Source organism: Mytilus californianus, unplaced genomic scaffold (genome assembly GCF_021869535.1).
Source record: "Mytilus californianus isolate M0D057914Y unplaced genomic scaffold, xbMytCali1.0.p SCAF_11, whole genome shotgun sequence".
Lineage (NCBI taxonomy): Eukaryota > Metazoa > Mollusca > Bivalvia > Mytilida > Mytilidae > Mytilus > Mytilus californianus.
In genome coordinates, this window is record NW_026262593.1 from 26,854,413 (window position 1) to 26,877,528 (window position 23,116).

Sequence of the window (23,116 nt, forward strand, 5' to 3'; positions counted from 1 at the left end):
TTATTAAGAGAAAAAATGAAAAGAAAAAAAACCAACCATTTATTATTAAGTCTATAATGGAGAACCACGGTCTCCAGTATTTGTTATATTCAATAGTTAGAAAAGTTTTTAAATGAAATGTATTTTTCTAAGTTCCACAGCATTACTCTGTACTTCCAATGGAGCAAACCTTAATTAAATACTTATGTAAAATGCTGCCCTTCATACCTTTATGTAACAAATTTCCGAAATAATTTTCTCTCACATTCATGTCAAAATAATTCAATTCATTCAAGTATCATAATTTAAACACTTCTGTCAAAAGAAAATCTTGATCTATATACAAATGTTTTTTTAAATTTTCCCTACAAAATGATGTTTTCTTGATTTCTGCTGCTTCCTTTCAAATTGTCTTATAAAATTGATTTGTTATCATCAAACTAGTTCATGTACATATTATATAGATTATCATGTTTGTAAACTACCAAGTTTTTACAGATTAATGCATTAAGTGTGTCAGGAGTGAATCATTCTGGTGCTGCTCCATTGCAAGTAAAGAGTGGAATACGCCAGTTCCAGGATACGGTAGTTAGTTAAATCTGTCATGTGACTTCCATCACCACGTGACCAAAATGTAGGCATCATCACTTCTAACACTTGTTGAGTGAACGGGTGAAAAAGTTTGATCTTATACTGCACAAAATATTTGGGAAATCAAAATGTAATAAGTTGGTCACCCTCCCTTCAGTCGTATGGGAATTAAGATTACGTACTTACGGAACATAAATTATTTCTAGACTACCCTGCAGAATGACGATTCTGAAAGTGCTTTAAACTTTAATAGAGCAGGGATACAGGCGTGAAAGACGTCATTGCAGAAATCGCCTATTGTAACAATGCATACATTGTAACACTGAAGGTAGCGGAAAAAAGATTCATTATCATATCTAGCTATTATAAGTAGCAGACAAGGGGTTACGATTTTCAAATCATTATCAAATCAAATCAAATCAAAGTTTTATTTATTGTTGATACATTGCAAATAAAGTAACACAAGCTCTAGTGAGCTTTTAAAATCGACATTATAATACATTACACACAAACAAATTGACATATATAATTGCAAACAAACACACAAATATAGCTTTCTATGCTATGGATGTATATCTTGTTTAACTACTACAGTTCTATCCTGTTTTGGTTTATACAATATTGAACATGTACATTTTTTTCAAGCAATTAGATAATCGTAAAAAGGAAATGCCGTCGACTTATCTATATAAGCGTAACGATGGTGAATAATATTTTCTTTTTTTACTTGCATATACAAATTTTTGAGACACGTAATTTTCTTTAAACTGCTCACATTTATTCAGAGGTTACAGTTTATGTTTATTTTTACACTAGTACATGTATATCTCTTTAGTAAATAAAATATGAATTTACCGGACGGTGAAAAAAAAACGAGGTCAAAATCAAGTATATTTTGTTTTATAAAACTATTTAATGCAATTGAAAGAATTAACAACATTTTGCTTTTAAATCTTTTATTTGTTTCAAGCAATTAGATACAAATGTATATAACCTGATTATAGATAAACAGGAAATACAATTGTTTATTTACATAAGAAATTTCACATACCTTGACTGTAGGGTGTCGGCATAGATCAGAAGGATTAGGGCATTTAATTACCTGGTGTGACACGGTGTGACACTGTGCTAGGAGAGAAGTCGCTAATACAATAAACAAAAGGTAGCGGATTTACGCGGAAGTCGGAGGGAATACTCCCAAATTTCTCCGAGAATTTAGGGAGAGATATCGGAGTTTCCTGGTGTCACACCTAGAATAATCGTGGTGTAGGGAGTTTGGGATTATAAACTCTCTGTGTGTACTGTATATATATTTCCAAAAATATATTCTTTTTGGGTGATTTGTCATGTTATTCCCAATTTGCTAAAAAGCTGTAAAAGTCATTGATAACCTTTTTATTAAGTCTCATTTGTTAATTTCAGCATTTTTTTTTTTCAAATTCAACCTGGAAGTAAAATAAAGAACTAAATTGAATCTATAGCAAGAGCCTGAAGAGGAGATAAATAAACAAATGTCAAGTTCTTATGTTTGTCTTTTTAATATAAATACTAACATTATAATAGAAAAATACTTACTTTTCAGACATCTTATGATTATAAGTCTGCAGATTTCCACAAAAGTGACTTGCAATAATGGACAATCTACAAGCCGGATGAGGAATGATTGCCCTCTTGTCAATATTTGGGACTTTTCCTGTGATATTTGTGGATTTAGCTCCCCTTTAAACTGATCCCATGAGCCGGTTAGAAGTTTACCTGAGTACACGAAAAATAGATTGCAGGATGTAACCAGTATCTTCGACTGGTTTACAAAATTATTTTCTATTGGAAGGATCAAGACCATAAATAAACCTGCAAGGACAAAATGGTTTTTCTGTCAATATTCAGAAATGCAAGCACCATGTACACACGAAAAACAGTTGGGAGATGCCCAAAGCCAGATAAATACTGGAAGAGAAGCATGTATTTCAGAATGATGTGGGTTAGTTTATTTTTTCAAGAGTTAGTAAAAGGGGGGTTCACTTTACTATAGGCTATAGCTGCGGAACCGTAGCTCTTAGGTTCTTATTATATTTTTTTTAATTTTTGCGGACCATCGTTCGCAAAAATCAAAAAAATATAATGACCACAAGAGTTACAGTTCCGCAGCAAACTTTACAAGTGTTAATCCTTAATGTCAAAATACACCCTATCGTTATTGGTCGCAATTGCAGGCCATTGCAGAGGTTCCTGTAAATTTTGAAGTCATGAGAGAAAATGTTGGACATAACAATGCAGATAAAAAATTGATTGATTGGTGTTTAACACTACTTTCAGCACTGTTGGGTAAAAATTGGTTGAGCTGGGGGAAGCCGTAGAGACCCCCTGACTGTCTTTAGGAAAACTGACACTCCTAGTAAATTAAGATTGGAGTCAAATGCACCTACCATCTGCGGGACTCAAACTCACAACCCCAGTGTTGACAGGCTCGTGATACAGTAGTTGAACTTCTTAAAACAATTAGCCTCACAATCAGTCAGGGGTACTACTTGTACAAGTAATTTTTATTTACTTGAAGAAGTAATATTAATATACTTATATAAGTAAATTTGTAGGATACTTATACAAGTGTATTTTATTTACTTGTATAGGTAAATAATTTTTTTACTTAGTTATGTCCCTTTGACATTCAGAATTTTTTACTTATATAAGTAAAAAAGTAATCCTATCTTCTTTTCTTGCATTCTTAGGACTTCTTTGCTCTAATAGAATTTTCAATTGTCTGTCCTTTGCAGATGTCTTTACTAATCATGTAAGTGTAATTTCATGCACAATGAAAATCTCATTTGTCTGTTATCTTCAGAATACTGCTCATTTACAAGCCCCCAAGGGGCAATTTTTGAAGGCCTTGTGCAAATCAATACTTAAGATCTTTGTGCAATCAGTTTCTTTGTTGAATTAATGAGATGAAACATTGAACTCTAATCAAAAATTATGAGCTAACCTGGGAAAAATCATTAAAGGCATGTTTTTACATCTCAAACCTTGAGAATTTTTGTGGGATTGTAAAAAAAATTTACTTATACAAGTAAATTTTGAGAAAATAAAGGGGAGATTATTCAAACATTATAATTAACTTACATAAGTAAATTTTTTTTACTTCTTCAAGTAAATAAAGATTACTTGTACAAGTAGTACCCCTGACTGACAATGCAGAAGTGATTATTGTATGAAGTCAATAGTTCAACTGTCGCAAAATATGGGGTCAAAGATTAAAAAAATAGCCATAAGGTCTATTATTTGTACTCTATATTTCTTATTATTTTATAAAGCTTGACATTGCTTTATATAACATACAGTATGCATTACTGGGTGAATATTGTGAGAGCTACCGTGCATGGCCAAAAGTATTTGTCACCTTTCTTTTTTTGCATAAGATAAGTTTTATTTTCCAAATTAGGTCCCCAGGGGGGCATATACACATAACATATATAATTGATACAACATACAGTATTTTACATGACATTCATATAATAAACTTCAACTATATATATATTTCATATGAAAACACATTTTTTCAAAAAAATATTTTGAAGCCATTCATTTTTTTATTTTTCAATTCATAAAAAAGAGTAAGACACAGAATAGGCCACTTTCGAGTAATGTCCTTCACCAGAAAAGTTCAATTATGCACGCCTTTATGATGTCATTTACCAGATAGAGGGGACCCCTGTATCCTTGCACTATTAAAGTTCATCAGGTGTCTTTCTGATCGTCATTATGCAGGATAAACTAGAAATAATGTTTGTTCCTTAGTATACTTAATCACAATTCCCTAATGACAGCAGTGCTGATTATCAATTATAAGAATTTAATTTGCCGAATAATTCGTGCAATATAGAATCATATTTTTTCAACCACTTGCTCAACATGGGAAGGAAGTGACAATGCCCCTTAACACACGAATGATGTTCCCTACAACCAAAATTTTTTACGGAAAATGCAACGATCTTGAAGTGGTCTATTGTCTTAAGTATATTTGTTTATTTGGTCATAGTTTTGTCGTCAATTGTTTTTGTTTTCTCTTGATATGAACACGTATAATATCTTTTTACAATTTTATTTGGTTGAAATAAATAACAGATTTATCATGTTTATGAACCAAAAAAAATACTTGTTTATATATCATCATAAAACGAAAACGCTCCACAACAAAAATATAATCAAATAAACAAAAAACTCTTACGATTCTGCTATCAAGTTAAATTTTAATAATAATAATAATAAATTCTTTATTTTTTAAAAGTAGGGTAAACACAGTTAGTTACAATAAACTAATCTTCCCTGAGGCCCTCACATACAAATTACAATACAATCAAAAACAGATATTTACACAGAATTAGTTTACAGTCAAGTAGTTCAATGTATTATTTTTAACATGATAATATATAAAGCTGTTCAAGACATGTAGTAAAAAATAAAAAAATAAAAATATACAAATACATTGTAGAAAAACAGAATCTTATCAGGACTGTGTTAAGTACTTCTTGATACTTTGCTTAAAAGTAAAAGTGTTTTGAACTTCTTTAATTACAATGTAACGTCCCTTATGTCCAATAGTAATGTTAAGTGTCTTAATATGCTACTGAATTGTAATGCTATCATTTCAAACATATACATGTCCAATTCTCTAAATGTTCTTTTAACTTCTAAGAAATATTATGCTTCAATATGACACTCAGCAATATTGCTACAGATGAAAACACATTTTTCACTTCATTTATTCCATTTTTTATTTTCAGAAATATTATGGTAGAAGACAGCACATATATTCACTTGGTGCACGTACTGTACACAGAGCACTTCGTTATTCCACACACAGTACAGGATTGAAGAAAAAATACATGCGAGAGGTGATTAATGTCAACGTATATAAATACATGCCATAAAGGTTTTGTTCATTGGCTAAGCCTGTATGTGACCTATAGTTGTTAATTTCTATGTCAATACATGCCATAAAGGTATTGTTCATTGGCTAAGGCTGAATGTGACCTATAGTTGTTAATTTCTGTATCAATACATGCCATAAAGTCAGTCAGGAATCTGATGTTCAGTAGTTGTCGTTTGTTGTGTGTGGTTCTTAAGTGTTTCTCGTTTCTCATTTTTTATATAGATCAGACCGTTGGTTTTCCCGTTTGAATGGTTTTACACTAGTAATTTTTGGGGCCCTTTATAGCTTGCTGTTCGATGTGAACCAAGGCTCTGTGTTGAAGACCGTTCTTTGGCCTATAATGGTTTACTTATATAAATTTGGATTTGGATGGAGAGTTGTCTCATTGGCACTCATACCACATCTTCTTATATCTACTTAAAGGTTTTGTTCATTGGCTAAGGCTGAATGTGACTTATAGTTGTAAATTTCTATGTCAATACATGCCATAAAGGTTTTGTTCATTGGAAAGTTTCTCATTGGCAATCATACCACATCTTCTTATTTTTATTTACAATGTTTGTATATTTTTCTCTAATTTTGTATGCATTTAAATAGGTTCTGGTGCTCTTTTCACAAAATAATTTACCAAAAAAAATTATTGCAAGTTATACTGAAATGTACAAGACCATGATGACATACAAATACTTTTTCTCTTAAATTTTTTTTGTGAAATGTGTTGCTGACCAGTTTGATAAACTGCATGTTGATATAATTTGTCTTACAGTGTCATTCCCCACCATATCGATTAGGAACATCTAACTCAGCATTTTCCAGTAAATCATTAGAGAAGCAAATTCTTCCTCTTTTTCCTCTTGACTACAATATATTTATCCACTCTTGATATTTATATTTTCAAATTTTGAAATGCCAGCTGGTAAACCTTGCATTTTAAAGTTTCATTTTGGGCAATGTTTTGTCTGTTTTTCTTCAACTTATTTTTTGTTATTACCCACTTAGTGTCTTCTCCCACTTTCTACAAGGTTAATTATAAGTTGAAAGAAAAATTGGCATACACAGAAAGTTGTATATTAAATGTACATAACAATTGAAACATTAAGCAATAATAAATCTAATTACACAAGTTGGAGCCCATGGTGATGGTTGTATTTTATAAGGGATGCTTTATTGCAAGAACTATATTTTTCTGCATCAATCAAGTAAAATTATATTTCATGTCCATTGCTATGCCAAGCAGTGAGTGTCATTTATTGTTTATTATTATTGTAACTTTAGAATGTATCATTATTATGAAAGACATTTATTTTTATGTCAGTATTTTTTTTATTTTGTGATGTAATTTTTTAGATGTGGACTATGAGGTTAGGTGCAGCATGTAATCAACACGGTATAGAAGAAGATGAATTTTTATCATCACTTACAGAGGTAGGTGTATTATAAACTACAGTCTTTTTCAGATACCTGAATTGAAATTGGCCTTACTGGTACATAGGTAGTATTTTGCCATTAGCAATAGTGTCAACAGCATAAGCAATTGCAAATGCCTTTCCTCTCTTTCAACTGTATGTATCTTTATTTCTCTACAAACCAAATTACATTGGTATACTATAGAGATACACACAAGAAATATTACATAATGTATATGTACAGACATACAAAGGTTATTATACTAAAGCAAGACAGAGGCAAATATCATAAATTACAGTACCGGGGTATACAGATTAAACTAAATGGTATCAAGTACATGAGTTACCCAGAAGAGCCTACATGCATATCGATTAGTCTTATAAGTTTACATAAGTGATTTAAGATTTTGTTACCTTTTCTCCAGACTCAGAGTATTGTGATGCTCTTAAATAATATAACTGAAATTATCTTATAACATGTATAAACTGAGTAAATAAACTCTTCTATTGGTAATTTGTACATTTTTCCTTTGATGTGTACTCGCTGATAATGTCAGTATCAGTGGACTGGTCGTGATAAAAAAAATTATTGGGTCAGTTATCAATTGACATGTGCGAGTGCACCTCGCAAGGATCTACTTTCCCTTTTATTTTGAAAATCGTGCACATTTTTTTTCACAGAAACGCACAAGTTTTTTTGTGAATGAACCACTTGTCATTGTTTCAGTAAAATTAGTTTAGCTTTTTTGAATGATTTTGTCTAAATTGAGTGAAAATTTGAACAGAAAATGTGTACGAAAAAACAGATAAACTTTAAATATTTGTGTTTTCTGCAGTATCATTGATAGCCTTACTGACTATTCTGATCTGAATGTTAAATAGTCTGCATGTGTTGTTCCAAGGTGTCTTCTTTTCTGTTTCTTTAGAAGGATTTGTTCAACCTGTGCAGTCACTATTAAGTGTTACAATTTATATTTGGACGCAACACATAAACAGTGACAAAAAAGGTACCGCTATCGCATGAGAGAATCTGAAAAAAAAACAAATAAAATATACACACTTTTGACTTTTTTTGTTGGACCATCATACATGTATACAATTAGGGAGATGTGGTTTCATTGCCAATGTAAAGACAGCTATTCATAGACCACAGAATAAATAAGCGAACACATTACAGGTTACCGCAGGGCCTTGAACGTTTCATATTTCTGTCCGGGTTGAAAAATAAATGACATGACTGAAAAAACCACAAAAAGCGAAAGTAAATAGATCAAAGTTGAGTTACATTTATTGAAATGTCTGAAATAATTATGAGGTCGACAAGAATTGAGCTTTCAAAATGATTTAGTCAGGCTACTCGTTGCTCACACCTGAATATTGTTTTTAAAGTGTTTGCTTACACAGTGCTTTCCTAAAAACAACCAAGTCTTCTGGATGAAAGCTAAGCATACAACGACAAGATAAATGTGATTTTAAGCAATTAATCCAATATAAATAAGCAAGGATAAAGTCAAAGATTTTACTTTTTAAAACTTCTAAAACAATGACAATCGTATAATCATACCATGCTATATGAAAAATAAAGAAATTTGACTTACCGGTATGTTACCATGATATTCTGCATTGTTTAAGGCTTGTTCTAAGCATAAATAATGAAACGCAAAAGCAATAATTCATTTGCAATACTTTGTGCAAGAGAACGTCATGTTTACTGCACTGTGACAAAATTTCAAATGATGTAATGCAGACTGTGATGTCATACATGATTCGACATGATTCGACGCGATAAAGTAGTTCGTTTATTATTTTCTCTATTATTACAGTGATTTTTATTTTTTCATAATTACCGATAAAAAGAATAAAGGAATTTTTGTTTTTGATACTGACTTTATCACTGTGAGTACCTTCGGGCTCACCTGATATTTTACTGTGATAAAGTCAGTATCAAAAACAAAAAGTCATCTATTCTATATTTATCATATACTTAAGAGTAAATAACTTATAATAATAGCATTAAATTTACATGTATTCCATATTTTCGGAAATGGTGCTTAGCGGGCTGACATGAAAAACTTATGAACTGCTTCCGGCTATAATCGCCTTTCTGTAGTGCAATTGCATGGCATTCCGACGTTACTCCGCAAATTCCAGAAATTACACCTCAATGATATGTTTTTAGTGAAAAACATTAAAAAGTACGGTACAAAACAAATATAAGGAAACAGGAAAATATATTATGCAAAACAAATGATACAATTAATGCATTTTTCAAAGTTTCCAGCATAATGTAGCAAGTTACTTTACAAATGTTGACTTTTCCAAACAATGTTCATTATGTTTTGTTGTTATGCCCCCGTCTTAGCGGAGGGGCATTAAGTTTTACCCTTGTCCGTCTGTACATATGTCCGTACGTCCGTACGTCCATACGTCCCAAAATTGGTTTCTGTTCTCTAACTTTAGTTTGCCTCAACCAAATGATATGAAACTTATACACAATGCTTATTACCACAAAACATAGATCGAGTTTGAATTTTGGTGGCGTCACTTTTACTGTTCTAGAGTTATGCCCCTTTAAAAATGGAAAAATTGCTGAATTTTTCGTTTCCATTCTCTAACTTTAGTTTGCCTCAACCAAATGATATGAAACTTATACATGATGCTAATTACCACAAAAAACAGATCCAGTTTGAATTTTGGTGGTGTCACTTTTACCATTCTAGAGTTATGCCCCATTACAAATGGAAAAGTTGCTGAAATATCGTTTCTGTTCTCTTACTTTAGTTTGCCTCAACCAAATGTTATGAAACTTATGCACAATGCTAATTACCACAAAACACAGTTCAAGTTCGAATTTTGGTGGTGTCACTTTTACCGTTCTAGAATTATGCCCCTTTACAAATGGAAAAATTGCTGAATTTTTCGTATCAGTTCTCTAACTTTAGTTTGCCCCAAAGAAATGTTATGAAACTTATAAACAATGCTTATTTCCACAAAACTCAGATCAAGTACAAATTTGAGTAGCGTCACTTTATAATGTTATATGCAAGCGGGGGCATCATCTGTGTCCCATGGACACATTCCCTATTTATTTTTTTTTATCGTCCATATAAAAATATATTATAGTGTTGTTTTTCTCCCCTGTTGAGGCATATGATAGAAAGATTTCATATCTGATGTATTACATTTGGCGTCCGTCGTCCGTAAACTTTTCACTTTTTGAACTTCTACTTGAGAACCAACTTAAAAGAATCAATATATTTAACTGTTATTTTTCTCCATTGTTGAAGCATATGATAAAAAGATCATAACATGTCATTTTTCATATCAGATGTATTATCAGCCCTTAAGCCTTTGGCTCTTGGACTGATAATAAATCTGATATGAAAAATGCCATGTAATAATCTGATAATATCATTACACATGTAAAACATTTAGTGTTATCTTTATGTAAAAATCACTTGTTTGAGTAGTTAGGTCATTTTCTACTTTTATATTATTTTTCCAGCTGACCGTTCTATTTCTACCACCTGAAAACACTAACCTTGATACAGAGAACACTACTTTGTTATTGCATAATCTGAAACCTGAAATGTTAGTGTTCAGAAAAAAATACTGGTTTTGGTAGGAAAAATCTTATGAACTTGGGTTAAGCATTTAAAAAAAAGCCTTAATTCATTTAAAAAAAAATGTATAAAATGTAAAAATGCTGAAAAAGGAGTATAATAAAAAGTTAAATCACAAAAATACTGAACTCAGAGGAAAACCTGGGCGACGGCACACTTTGTCGTTTTAATTAAAATCATTTGTTCAAATAATTGACTGGTTTTCTTCTCTCCTTGACTTTTGTCACTTAATGCAACACATAAGGCTTACTATCTCATGGCAACGACGTAAATTTTTGTTTGAAGCTCTGTATTTCAGAAGGTAGAAGATTTGTATGCACATGCCTTATGTTATGAAGTTTCCCTCTGTCATATGTCCATTGTCCTTGACTGTTTAAAAAAAAAAATTATAGTTTTTTTGTCATGTAAAATTCTCAATTATTATGAGTAATAGGATAACTATATTTAGTATATGGGATCCTTGCAAGGTCTGCATGTCCATCAGACATGGTTCACTTGACCTCGACCTCATTTCAGGGATCAGTGATCAAGGTTAAGTTTTTGTGGTTAAGTCTGTATCTCAGATACTCTAAGCAATAGGTCAACAATATTTGGTGTATGGAATGATTTTAAGGTGTATATGTCTGACTTGCAAGTATCATCTGTCCTTGACCTCATTTTCATATATTCTGTTGTATATATATGTAACCCAAAATGTGTTCCAAATATCAGTTATTTTGAAATGTTCATTTCAGGCCAATATCCCATTAAACAGAAAAGTACTGACAGATTTAAGTATATATGAACCAAGATCATTTCAGGTAAGTTTTTTTAAATGGTTGCTCTGTAAATTTTCCAATGAGCCAAATTGAATAGCAAGCTACAGTTCAAATTTATCTTTTCAAACTGTTCACTGTTAAAATTTCAGATCATAGCTAGAATAAGGTTGTTAGTATGCCACAAGTGCAATTTCAAGAAAATATTCTTACCATCCAATACCAATGGTAGACTTTCTGTTATAAGTTTGAAAAAAAATGAATATCAGGCACAATTCTTTATGACTTTGATGTGAAAACTTAAATCATAAACTTTATGAAACTTGTTAAACACTTGATATGAAATGGAGATAACCTTTGTCATGCTCAACATGAGGATCAGATATCACTGATATTTCTGTAAATTACAAATATATTTAGATATGGGCCAAGGGTTTACCCTAAAATATATTTTGCTACAAGATGTCTGATACAAAGATGTTAATGTGTGTAAAATGATCTTTTTTGGTTAAGGCTATGGATCATCACTAATTTTACCAAAATATATGTGTAAAATGGTCTTGTAAAATACGTCAATTTCAACATGTTTATAACAACATAGTGATATCATAACTTGTTTTTCTGAACTGAAGTGCCCTGATTATATCACTATTCATTCATAAGCAGAATTAACATGATTTTAAAAGGATTGAAGAATATAACTGTTTTCAATTTCAGGTTCCAAGTAATAGCTCTTATCATACTTCTCCTTTTCATGGCAAACAAAATCCTCTCTGTAATTATACCCCACGGAACAATGTTCTATAGGGTATAATGTTTTTGAGCTGTCTGCCAGTCTGTCTGTCTGTCCATCCATCTGTCATTCCTATTTTTGTCGTCTCAACTCCTCTGAAACCACACAACAGAATTTCATGAAACTTTGTAGATAATAAGGAAATACTATGTAGATGTGCATATCGACAGGAAATTACTATTCAATTTTTATTCTAGGAGTTATGCCCTTTGATCTTAGAATTTTGGCCTTAATATACTACTGCAACAGTTTGTCATCACAACTCCTCTGTCACCACACAACAGAATTTCATGAAACTTTGTAGATAGCTAGGACATATTTTGAAGATATGTATATCGACTGGAAATTACGATTCAATTTTTATTCTAGTAGTTGTGCTCCTTTGAACTTAGAATTTTTGCCTAAATATACGACTGTAAGAGTTAGTCATCGCAACTCCTCTGTCTCCACACAACAGAATTTCATGAAACTTTGTAGATAATAAAGACATAATATGTAGATGTGCATATCCACAAGAAATTTTTATCAGTTGACTTCTGTAGGAGGTTTGAGTCTTTAAACTTAGGAATCTGGTGAGATTTTTTATTGCCCAGTGACAATGTGGGGGTGTGGGGTATGTGAGCGTGCTCACAAAGGTTCTTTAATATTCTCTGAAATCATATTTTGGGGTAAATGAAACTACTTTGTAGAGTTGAATGCACGTTGAACATTGATGAATATGCAAAGGGGCTGTTAAAATGATTCTAAGCATGGTCCAAATATTGGACTACCAAACATGAATTGAGACATCTGTAGTCATTATATAAGTACACATCCTAAGAACCTAAGATTGAAACTCCTTTCAATATATTTTTTCAGAGCTTAACTACATTTGCCAAACAAAGAAATGAAGAAAGTGGACTATCGGATGCATTAAAACCAACATTTTCAGGAATATTGACACATGGAGAGAAGAAAAAATAAAATATCAAAAAGAATTTGCCTTATTAAATAATGATAGGTCAGAAAGGTATTTCTTCTCTTGAGAGAAGTTGATGCATCAAAAGCTTATTATCTATATAATAAGAAAAATGTATGATTGACAATGAGACAACTCTCCACCAGAGACCAAATGATGTAGAAGTAAGGAACTATAGGTCACTGTACGGTCTTCAAGAATGATCAAAACCCATACCACATAGAAAGCTATTAATGGCCCTGAAATAACAAATGTCAAACAATTCAAATGAAAAAAATAACAGCCTGATTTATATACAAAAAAAATAAACGAAAAACAAATATGATATTCAGCAACAAACAAGAATCACTGATTTACCGGTTCCTGACTTGGGACAGGCACATACAGAATGTGGAGGGGTTGAACTAGCTGATTTCACATCGGTCTTTGTTTTCTAATAAATAAACACTGATTAGTGATGAGCTGCAAAAATCTACTAATACTCTTATAATTCTTATATGAGGATTTTTTGTGAAGTCCTCTTAATTTTATTTCGAATTATATGTTTTCAATCTTTGATAATGTCAAATTTGGTTCAGACATAAAGGGAAATCTGTAATTAAAACAACAAATTGCAGTGAATAACTAATCTCCTTACTTTTAGGAGCTGAAAATTGACCTCATCATACCCATTGCATTTGAATCCAATGTTAATCTTAAGTATCTCATGGGACCTCAGTTGCTAAGTGATCTAAACAGTTTAACTACTGTATCACTAGCCTGTCAACAGTGAGGTTGTGAGTTTGAGTCTGCACTTTGCAGGTGCTTTCGACTCCAATCTAAATTGACTAGGATTGTACGTTTTCCTACCGAAGGTCTCTCCTGGCACTCCATCTTCCTCCACCATTGAAAACTGGCTGCCATGAAATTGCCAATAAGGCTGAAAGAGGTGTTAATCCCCAATCAATCAATCAATCAATCAAGTATCTCATACTCCCAGTAACTTTCACTTGACCCCAAATTCCCTAAAATTCTATATTTGGTAGTAGTAAAATGTTATGTTATATGTATATGTTTTTGATTGAGTAATGGGAGACATGAATCTTTTATTAGTTGTAATTTTGAATCATCCTTAGAACAGGTGAACAAATTGAAGTCAAATAAAAGGAAAGTTTTGTCAAGAAAGTAGAGATAAAACAAATCTGAATTGCATATGTTATAAAGAAAATGAAAACATAAAAATTCATAAGCATTTACACAATGGAGACAATCACAAGACCAGACAAAATGAAATAAATGTTAACTAAGAACCACAAAAAATATTTATCTGTAAAACTGTGTAAAATATTTTAATCCATGAACCATAACAGAGCAGGTGAGGCAGCATGTGCCTTAAAAATCGCCTGTACAAATTCTAAAAAACATGCATAGCAAATATAAATGAGGGGCAATGATGACTAGACAGGTTAAGCTGTTACTCACTCGGACAATGACAACAATAGACGGGTTTAGCTGTTGCTCACTCAGGCAATGATGATTAAAGACAGGTTTAGCTGTTGTTCACTCAGGCAATGGTGATTAAATACAGGTTGAGCTGTTATTCCCTCAGGCAATGGTGATTATAGACTGGTTTAGCTGTTACTCATTAAGGGACTGACTAGGTCAATGATGGCTATAGACTGGTTTAGATGTTACTCACTCATGCAGGGACTCAGTCAATGATGGATATAGACAGGTTAAGTTGTGACTCATTTTAACTATGATAATTATGGACGGGTTTAGCTGAAACTCACTCCAGCAATAGAGTGACTATAGACGGGTTATGCTGTTGCTCACTCAGGTAATAATTACTATATACGGGTTTAGCTGTTACTCACTCAGGCAATTGTGACTATAGACGGTTTAGCTGTTACTCACTCAGGCAATAGTGACTATAGACGGGTTTAGCTGTCACTCACTCGGGTAATAATTACTATATACGGGTTTAGCTGTTACTCACTCAGGCAATGACAACCATAGACGGGTTTAGCTGTTGCTCACTTAGGCAATGATGACTATAGATGGATTTAATTGCTGTTTACTCATGCAATGGTGATTATATACAGGTTTAGCTGTTACTCACTCAGACAATGGTGACTATAGACTGTTTTAGATGTTTCTCACTCATACAAGGACTCACTAAGTCAATGATGGCTATAGACGGGTTAAGCTACTTACTTAGTCAATGATAGATATGGACGGGTTCAGCTGTAACTCGATCCAGCAATGATGACCATCAAAGGGTTTAGCTGTGACTCACTCAAACAATGATGACTATAGACGGTTTTAGTTGTTGCTCACTCTGACAAAGATGACTAAATACGGGTTTATTTTTTGCTCACTCGGGCAATGATGATTAAAGACAGGTTTAGCTGTTGTGCACTCAGGCAACGGTGATTATATACAGGTTGAGCTGTTATTCCCTCAGGCAATGGTGATTATAGACTGGTTTAGCTGTTACTCATTAAGGGACTGACTAGGTCAATGATGGCTATAGACTGGTTTAGATGTAACTCACTCATGCAGGGACTCACTAGTCAATGATGGCTATAGACAGGTTGAGTTGTGACTCATTTTAACAATGATAATTATGGACGGGTTCAGCTGAAACTCACTCCAGCAATAGAATGACTATAGACGGGTTATGCTGTTGCTCACTCAGGTAATAATGTTCACTCAGGCAATGGTGATTATATACTGGTTTAGCTGTTACTCATTAAGGGATTTACTAGGTCAATGATGGCTATAGATGGGTTGAGTTGTTACTCACTCAGTCAATGATAGTTATAGATGGGTTTAGCTGTAACTCACTCAGGCAAAGATGACTATATACTGGTTTAGCTATTACTCAGGCAATGATGATTATATACAGGTTTAGCTTTTGCTCACTTTCACAATGGTAACTGTAGACTGGTTTAGTTGTAGCTCACTCCAGCAACAATGACTATAGATGGGTTAAGCTGTTGCTCTATCCGGCAATGATGACTATATATGGGTTAAGCTGTTGCTCACTCAGGCAATGATGACTATAGATGGGTTAAGCTGTTGCTCACTCCGGCAATGATGACTATAGATGGGTTTAGCTGTTGCTCACTCAGGCAATGATGACTATAGATGGGTTTAGCTGTTGATCACTCCGGCAATGATGCCTATATATGGGTTTAGCTGTTGCTCACTCAGGCAATGATGACTAAAGATGGGTTTAGCTGTTTGTTGCTCACTCAGGCAATGATGACTATAGATGGGTTAAGCTGTTGTTCACTCAGGCAATGGTGATTATATACAGGTTAAGCAGTTACTCACTCAGAGAATTGTGACTATAGACTGGTTTAGATGTTACGCACTCATGTAGGGACTCACTTAGTCAATGATGGCTATACACAGGTTAAGTTGTGACTCATTTTAACAATGATAATTATGGACGGGTTCAGCTGAAACTCACTCCAGCAATAGTGACTATAGACGGGTTATGCTGTTGCTCACTCAGGTAATAATAACTATATACGGGTTTAGCTGTTACTCACTCAGGCAATTGTGACTATAGACGGTTTAGCTGTTACTCACTCAGGCAATGGTGACTATAGACGGGTTAAGCTGTCACTCACTCGGGTAATAATTACTATATACGGGTTTAGCTGTTACTCACTCAGGCAATGACAACCATAGACGGGTTTAGCTGTTGCTCACTTAGGCAATGATGACTATAGATGGATTTAATTGCTGTTTACTCATGCAATGGTGATTATATACAGGTTTAGCTGTTACTCACTCAGACAATGGTGACTATAGACTGTTTAAGATGTTTCTCACTCATACAAGGACTCACTAAGTCAATGATGGCTATAGACGGGTTAAGCTACTTACTAAGTCAATGATAGATATGGACGGGTTCAGCTGTAACTCGATCCAGCAATGATGACCATCAAAGGGTTAAGCTGTGACTCACTCAAACAATGATGACTATAGACGGGTTTAGTTGTAGCTCACTCTGACAAAGATGACTAAATACGGGTTTATATTTTGCTCTCTCAGGCAATGGCACCTATAGTTGGGTTTAGCTGTTACTAACTGTGCGAAGATGATTCAGATGGATTTAGCTGTTGCACTCAGGCAACAAGGACTATAGATGGGTTTAGCTGTTACTAGTACTCAGTCAGACAATGGTCTATAGACGGGTTAAAGTGCTGCTCACTCTAACAGCGATGACTATAGACGGGTTTAGTTGTTGCTCACTCAGGCAATGATGATTAAAGACAGGTTTAGCTGTTGTGCACTCAAGCAATGGTGATTATATACAGGTTTAACTTTTGCTCACTTGCACAATGGTGATTATAGACTGGTTTAGCTGTTACTCATTAAGGGACTTACTAGGTCAATGATGGCTATAGATGGGTTGAGTTGTTACTCACTCTGTCAATGATAGTTATAGATGGGTTTAGCTGTAACTCACTCAAGCAAATCAAAGATGACTATATACTGGTTTAGCTATTACTCAGGCAATAATGATTATATACAGGTTTTGCTTTTGCTCACTTGCACAATGGTGACTGTAGACTGGTTTAGCTGTAGCTCACTCCAGCAACAATGCTGTTGCTCAATCCGGCAATGATGACTACAGATGGGTTTAGCTGTTGCACTCAGGCAACAAGGACTATAGATGGGTTTAGCTGTTACTAGTACTCAGTCAGACAATGGTCTAGAGACGGGTTAAAGTGCTGCTCACTCTGACAGCGATGACTATAGACGGGTTTAGTTGTTGTTCACTCAAGCAATGATGACTATAGACGGACCAAGCTGTTACTCACTCAGGTAATGATGACTATAGACAGGTTTAGATGTTGCTCACTCAGGCAATGATAACTATAGACGGATTAAGCTGTTGCTCACTCCGACAATGATAACTATAGACGGATTAAGCTGTTGTTCACTCAGGCAATGATAACTATAGACGGGTTTAGCTGTTGCTTACTCAAGAAAAGAAAACTTTAGAAGGGTTTAGCTGTTGCACACTCAGGCAACGAGAACTATAGATGGGTTAAGCTGTTACTCAGTCAGATAATGATAACTATAGACGGGATTAGTTGCTCACTCTGACAACGATGACTATAGACGGCGGTTAAGTTGTTGTTCACTCAGACAATGATGACTATAGACGGGTTTAGTTGTTACTCACAGGTGATGATAGCTATAGACGATTTTAGCTGTTGCTCCTGCAGCCAATAATGACTATATACGGGTTTAGCTGTTGCTCAAGTAGGCAATGATTACTATATACAGGTTAAGCTGTTGCTCACTCAGGCAATGATAACTATGGACGGGTTTAGTTGTTCAATCAGGCAATGATAACTATAGATGGGTTTAACTGTTACTCACTCAGGCAATGATGACTTTAGACAGGTTTAGATGTTGCTCACTCAGGCAATGATAACTATAGCGGATTAAGCTGTTGTTCACTCTGGCAATGATAACTATTGACGGGTTTAGCTGCTGCTCACTCAGGCAATAATAACTATAGACAGATTTAGATGTTGCTCACTCAGGCAATGATAACTATAGACGGATTAAGCTGTTGCTCACTTCGACAATGATAACTATAGAATGATTAAGCTGTGGTTCACTCAGACAATGAAGACTATAGACGGGTATACCTATTAGATTGTTCACTCAGGCAATGATGAATATCGAATGGTTTAGATGTTGTTCTTTCAAACAATGATGACTATTGACGGGTTAAGCTGTTGCTCACTCAGTTTTTAGATATATAAAAAATACTTATTTTAATACCATGAATTTTTATGGAAATAAGTAGAAAATGCAAGAAACTATATATTTTTCGTCTTGACAACATACATTGTGTCACATGTGAAATTACCGGTTTTCATTTCACTGGGAAATCACAGTATATCATTATAACCAATGTTATAAAAGTATATATTTTCTATGTCGACCCTTGACAGTAGCTTACTATTAGTACCATGCTTGGAACATTGAATGGCGTCATTTCAGTATAGATTATCGTGTTGTCATATCGATATCTTAAATTATCAGCCGCGAGCCACAATGTGAACCTTTTTTTGTCGAGCAAGCGCAGCGAACGAGCAAAAAAGCTTTACATTGTGTCGTGCGGTTAATATTTTACGATATTTTTAAACAAGCCAATAATCCGATGATATGTTCATCGCACTACTTCTGGTCTTTTCTGACTTCTTACTGAACAAATCTGGAGCTAAAAACAAGTTATACAAAGGCGCTAAAATGTCAGATTTGTTCCCGCTAAAATGGTCTTCCGGTCCGCTAAAATTTACTTCCAGGATCTAGATATATATTTGACTTTGATTCAACAAAACAAATAAAAGAATAAATAAATTAATAGAAGGAGAGAATATTGAATTGTATTCTTCTTTTTATTGTGTAATGCGAGATAACTCATGCTTTATTTTCTGAAGAACTATAGTCCTGAGTAAAAAAAATTCTTACGTATTAGGCCTAGTCCTTTTCGAACATAACCACGGTCTCTGGTGCGATTAAATAAAAGAAATAAAGAAATAATTGAAATTTACATTTAAAACTTTATGGTGTTTCAAGTTCTTGTAAGACAAGGAAAGTTACAAATTGACATTTTAATCATAATAATAGTTTTTGTAATGCTGGTCATTTATATGGAAGTTAAATGGTTTTCTGTATCTGAAATCAGTGAAGTAGAATCATCACATTTCATTGTGGATAATTTAAAACTACTGAGGAGAATGACAAAAGGACAAGATTGCATTATGCCTTGAAGTAAGTCAATTTGAAAAAAAAATCTTATGGCCAACTATCCGATTTCATACCTGAAAATAATAATAATAATAATAATAATAATAATAATACATTTGTATTAAATATAATAAACATGAAACTGAAACTGTACAAACATGTGTTTTATATTGGTCTTTAAGACCATTATGTTGAACTGTTTACTTTATTTTGTATATATTTAACGGACCATATCTAACAGCAAATAGAAATTAGATCCAACGCTCGTGCGGCATAATAACACCAGTGCCCGGCACGTTATCATCAGTATGCTGATGAAATGCTGAATTATAAAAAAGAAGAAGACGAACGTAACTAGTAGAACAAACTGCAATATAAAACAACATATTCATTTTTACTGGGATAAGTTTTCAGCGATGAGGACACAACTTTTGCACTTTTGTCAAGAGAGACAATTACCTAATATACATACAAAATGAAAGAAGATCCAAATCATTGAACACACATGTATGTGTCACAATGAATCATGTGGAGACCTTTTTTTGACAAAGCTTCACCTTTTTTTAGCCTCCATTAAAAGATAGTTGCAGCGTTTATCCGCTATACAGTTCATAAGTCCTCGTCTTATTTGGGACCGCTACAGGGACATGAAACCAAGATTATTTTTCAATATCATTGTCTCTCCAAAGTTAAATGTAGATGGCTGTTTTGGGTGTATTTCTCTGTTCAAACATGGCTTTACTACTTTTCCGATCGCGACTCCTCTGAGATGTAGAAAAAAATATATATGACATTGAATTGAATGGGTGTAGGGCGACATGGAGTCATTTTTATTTCCATACCCTTATTATAAAGTTGTTATTCTGGTATCTTAAGTTGGAGAATTTTTCAATTTCAGTGCAAGTATTTTAGTTTTAGAAGTTGTCTTGTTTCTAAATCTTCTATTTCATGGCAATTTGCCATTATGATTTTTTTTTATCAAGCTGGGAAATTGATACTTCAAACGGTGACGTAGTACTGCCTTCTGTCTTTCGCTGCCGTTTAGTAGCCGCCGTCATTTCTGATTATTCTGCCATTTATGGTCAAACACCGGTTTAGTGCATCATTGTTTTATTGAATTTGGATTCATAGTTCTCCGAAAAGTGAACTGAAAATACAAAAAAAAAAATAAGTTACTGATTTTTATAAAAAAGGGTGATCATTCCTTATTAAAAAAATTATGATCCTAACCAGATATCCAAATACCATTCATATTATTAAAAAGGCAATAAATACAAGAATACAAATCATGAACATATTTTTTTTCAATTTTTATAGCATTTAACTTTGTACATTCTTATAAAATTATATTAGGTTCATTCTTATAGCATTTCACCAGATTCATTTTCATGGCATTTCAATAAGTATATTTTTATAGTATTTCACTAGGTAGATTATTTCATCAAGATGTAGATACATTCATATAGCAAAATACTAGGTACATTATGACAGCAAGACACTAGGTGTATTCTTATAGCCTTACACTAGATGCATTCTTACAGCATTACTCTAGGTAAATTCTTATAGCATTACACTAGGCACATTCTTATAGCTTTACACTAGGCACATTCTTATAGCTTTACACTAGGTGTATTCTTATAGCATCACACTAGGTACAGTCTTATACTGTTACACTAGGTGCATTTTCTTATAGCTTTACACTGGGTACATTCTTATAGCATTACTCTAGGTACAAAGACATTCTAATACCTTTACACTAGGTACATTCTAATACTTTTACACTAGGTACATTCTTAAAGCATTACACTATTTACATTCTTATACCATTACACTGGGCACATTCTTATAGCTTTACACTAGGTACATTCCTATAGCGTTTCACTAGGTACATTCTTATACCTTTACACTAGGTGCATTCTTATACTTTTACACTAGGTGCATTCTTAAAACATTACATGATTTACATTCTTATACCATTACACTGGGTACATTCTTATAGCTTTACACTAGATACATTCCTATAGCATTTCACTAGGTACATTCTTATACCTTTACACTAGGTGCATTCTTATAGGCTGCTCATTTTTGCTCTTTTTAAATTGTATCTATCTATTATAGTTTTAAAGAAATAAGGAGTCGTCTGATTCATTTGTTGATCTTGTCTTGCTGATCATTTTTGCTTTTTAAAGTTTCTGTCCGTCTATTATTATTTTCAAGATAAGAGGAAAATTGTTTTTAAAATGGTAAAAATTCGTTATGTGAGGACAATAACTCCAATAAGATGTTATCTGACAGTTTTGACGTAAATGAACAATAAGAGAGATCAACATTTTGAATGTTTTTGTTCCTGTCAGATTTTCTCTATATATAGCGGTTTTCGAAATAATAGGCAAAACTTGCATTTTACCCCTGTGTTCTATTTTTAGCCATGTAGGCCATCTTGGTTGACAGGCGAAGTCAACGGACACATTTTTAACACTAGATACCACCCTAATAATGATTATGACCAAGTTTGGTTAAATTTGGCCCAGTAGTTTCGGAGGAGAAGATTTTTGTAAAAGTTAACAGACGTCGACGGACGACAGACGCCAACTGATGAGAAAAGCTCACTTGGACGGTTTTGGCAGGCGCACTTTGAAATTGCCACCTACGTTATTTGCAAACGTTAAAAGTGAGTCTTCGCTATTAATTAATGGGCAAAACTCGTCCATAGTGTTCATTCCAGCTTAACATTTATTTTTCTCTTATAGCTTTATTATACAAAACCGTATCTAAAAAATAAGCGTAAATAGTAATTGATTGATTGATTACTTAACGTCCAGTGGCTAATATTTCAACTATTTGAACTACCACTGGAAAATGAGGGTATATTGCATAGGAACATTGCCTTGCAACAGGCTAAATAGTGTTGTGTATAAATCTATTAGTACAGTAGACGAAATGATCTTCTGTACGGCTCGGTTGAAATAATTATTATAACTCAATTTGTGGTCAATACAACTTTTGTCGTTTCTGTATAATGAATGAATCTTTCTGAACTATCTCTGTCCCTTAAGCGTTTAGTTAGGTTCACAGTTGTTCAACTATATAAGCCTATCATGTTGACTTTTGAAGAATTATTTTATCTATAGGAATATATATAGACAAAAAAACTTGTTTGATTGGACTGTATGATACTATCACGGCTAAGAGCCGCCCACATACCGAGTCAGTATCGTCTCATTTAAACCGGTTCTTGTTTCTCTACACAGAAATAATTCCTTCACGTGCAAAACAATTAAATAAACTGAGGATTGAAACAAAAATA

The 23,116-nt window shown here is 33.4% G+C and overlaps 2 protein-coding genes across 2 annotated transcripts in view; one reads left to right on the top strand and one right to left on the bottom strand.

Moving 5' to 3' along the window:
• Positions 1 to 2,280, bottom strand: part of LOC127719806 (6-phosphogluconate dehydrogenase, decarboxylating-like) — a 31,671-nt gene extending 29,391 nt beyond the window's left edge. The window contains exon 1 of the mRNA XM_052226110.1: positions 2,146 to 2,280. Coding sequence (XP_052082070.1) covers positions 2,146 to 2,156 — 11 coding nt within the window. The 5' untranslated portion in view covers positions 2,157 to 2,280. The remainder of the gene's footprint in view (positions 1 to 2,145) is intronic.
• An 88-nt stretch (positions 2,281 to 2,368) lies between these two features.
• Positions 2,369 to 13,054, top strand: LOC127719824 (39S ribosomal protein L20, mitochondrial-like). Its single transcript, XM_052226133.1, has 5 exons — positions 2,369 to 2,551; positions 5,352 to 5,462; positions 6,848 to 6,925; positions 11,264 to 11,329; positions 12,936 to 13,054. Exons 1-5 carry the CDS (start codon positions 2,435 to 2,437, stop codon positions 13,038 to 13,040), a joined length of 477 nt encoding a protein of 158 aa, XP_052082093.1. The 5' UTR covers positions 2,369 to 2,434; the 3' UTR covers positions 13,041 to 13,054.
• The last annotated feature ends 10,062 nt before the right edge of the window (positions 13,055 to 23,116 follow it).

Bases quoted from the DNA above. Each gene is read 5' to 3' on its own strand.
- LOC127719824 (XM_052226133.1), top strand. From the start codon at position 2,435: ATGGTTTTTCTGTCAATATTCAGAAATGCAAGCACCATGTACACACGA. The intron at 2,552-5,351 runs GTTAGTTTATTT...TTTTATTTTCAG, and splicing joins TGTATTTCAGAATGATGTGG to AAATATTATGGTAGAAGACA. The intron at 11,330-12,935 runs GTAAGTTTTTTT...ATATTTTTTCAG, and splicing joins ATGAACCAAGATCATTTCAG to AGCTTAACTACATTTGCCAA.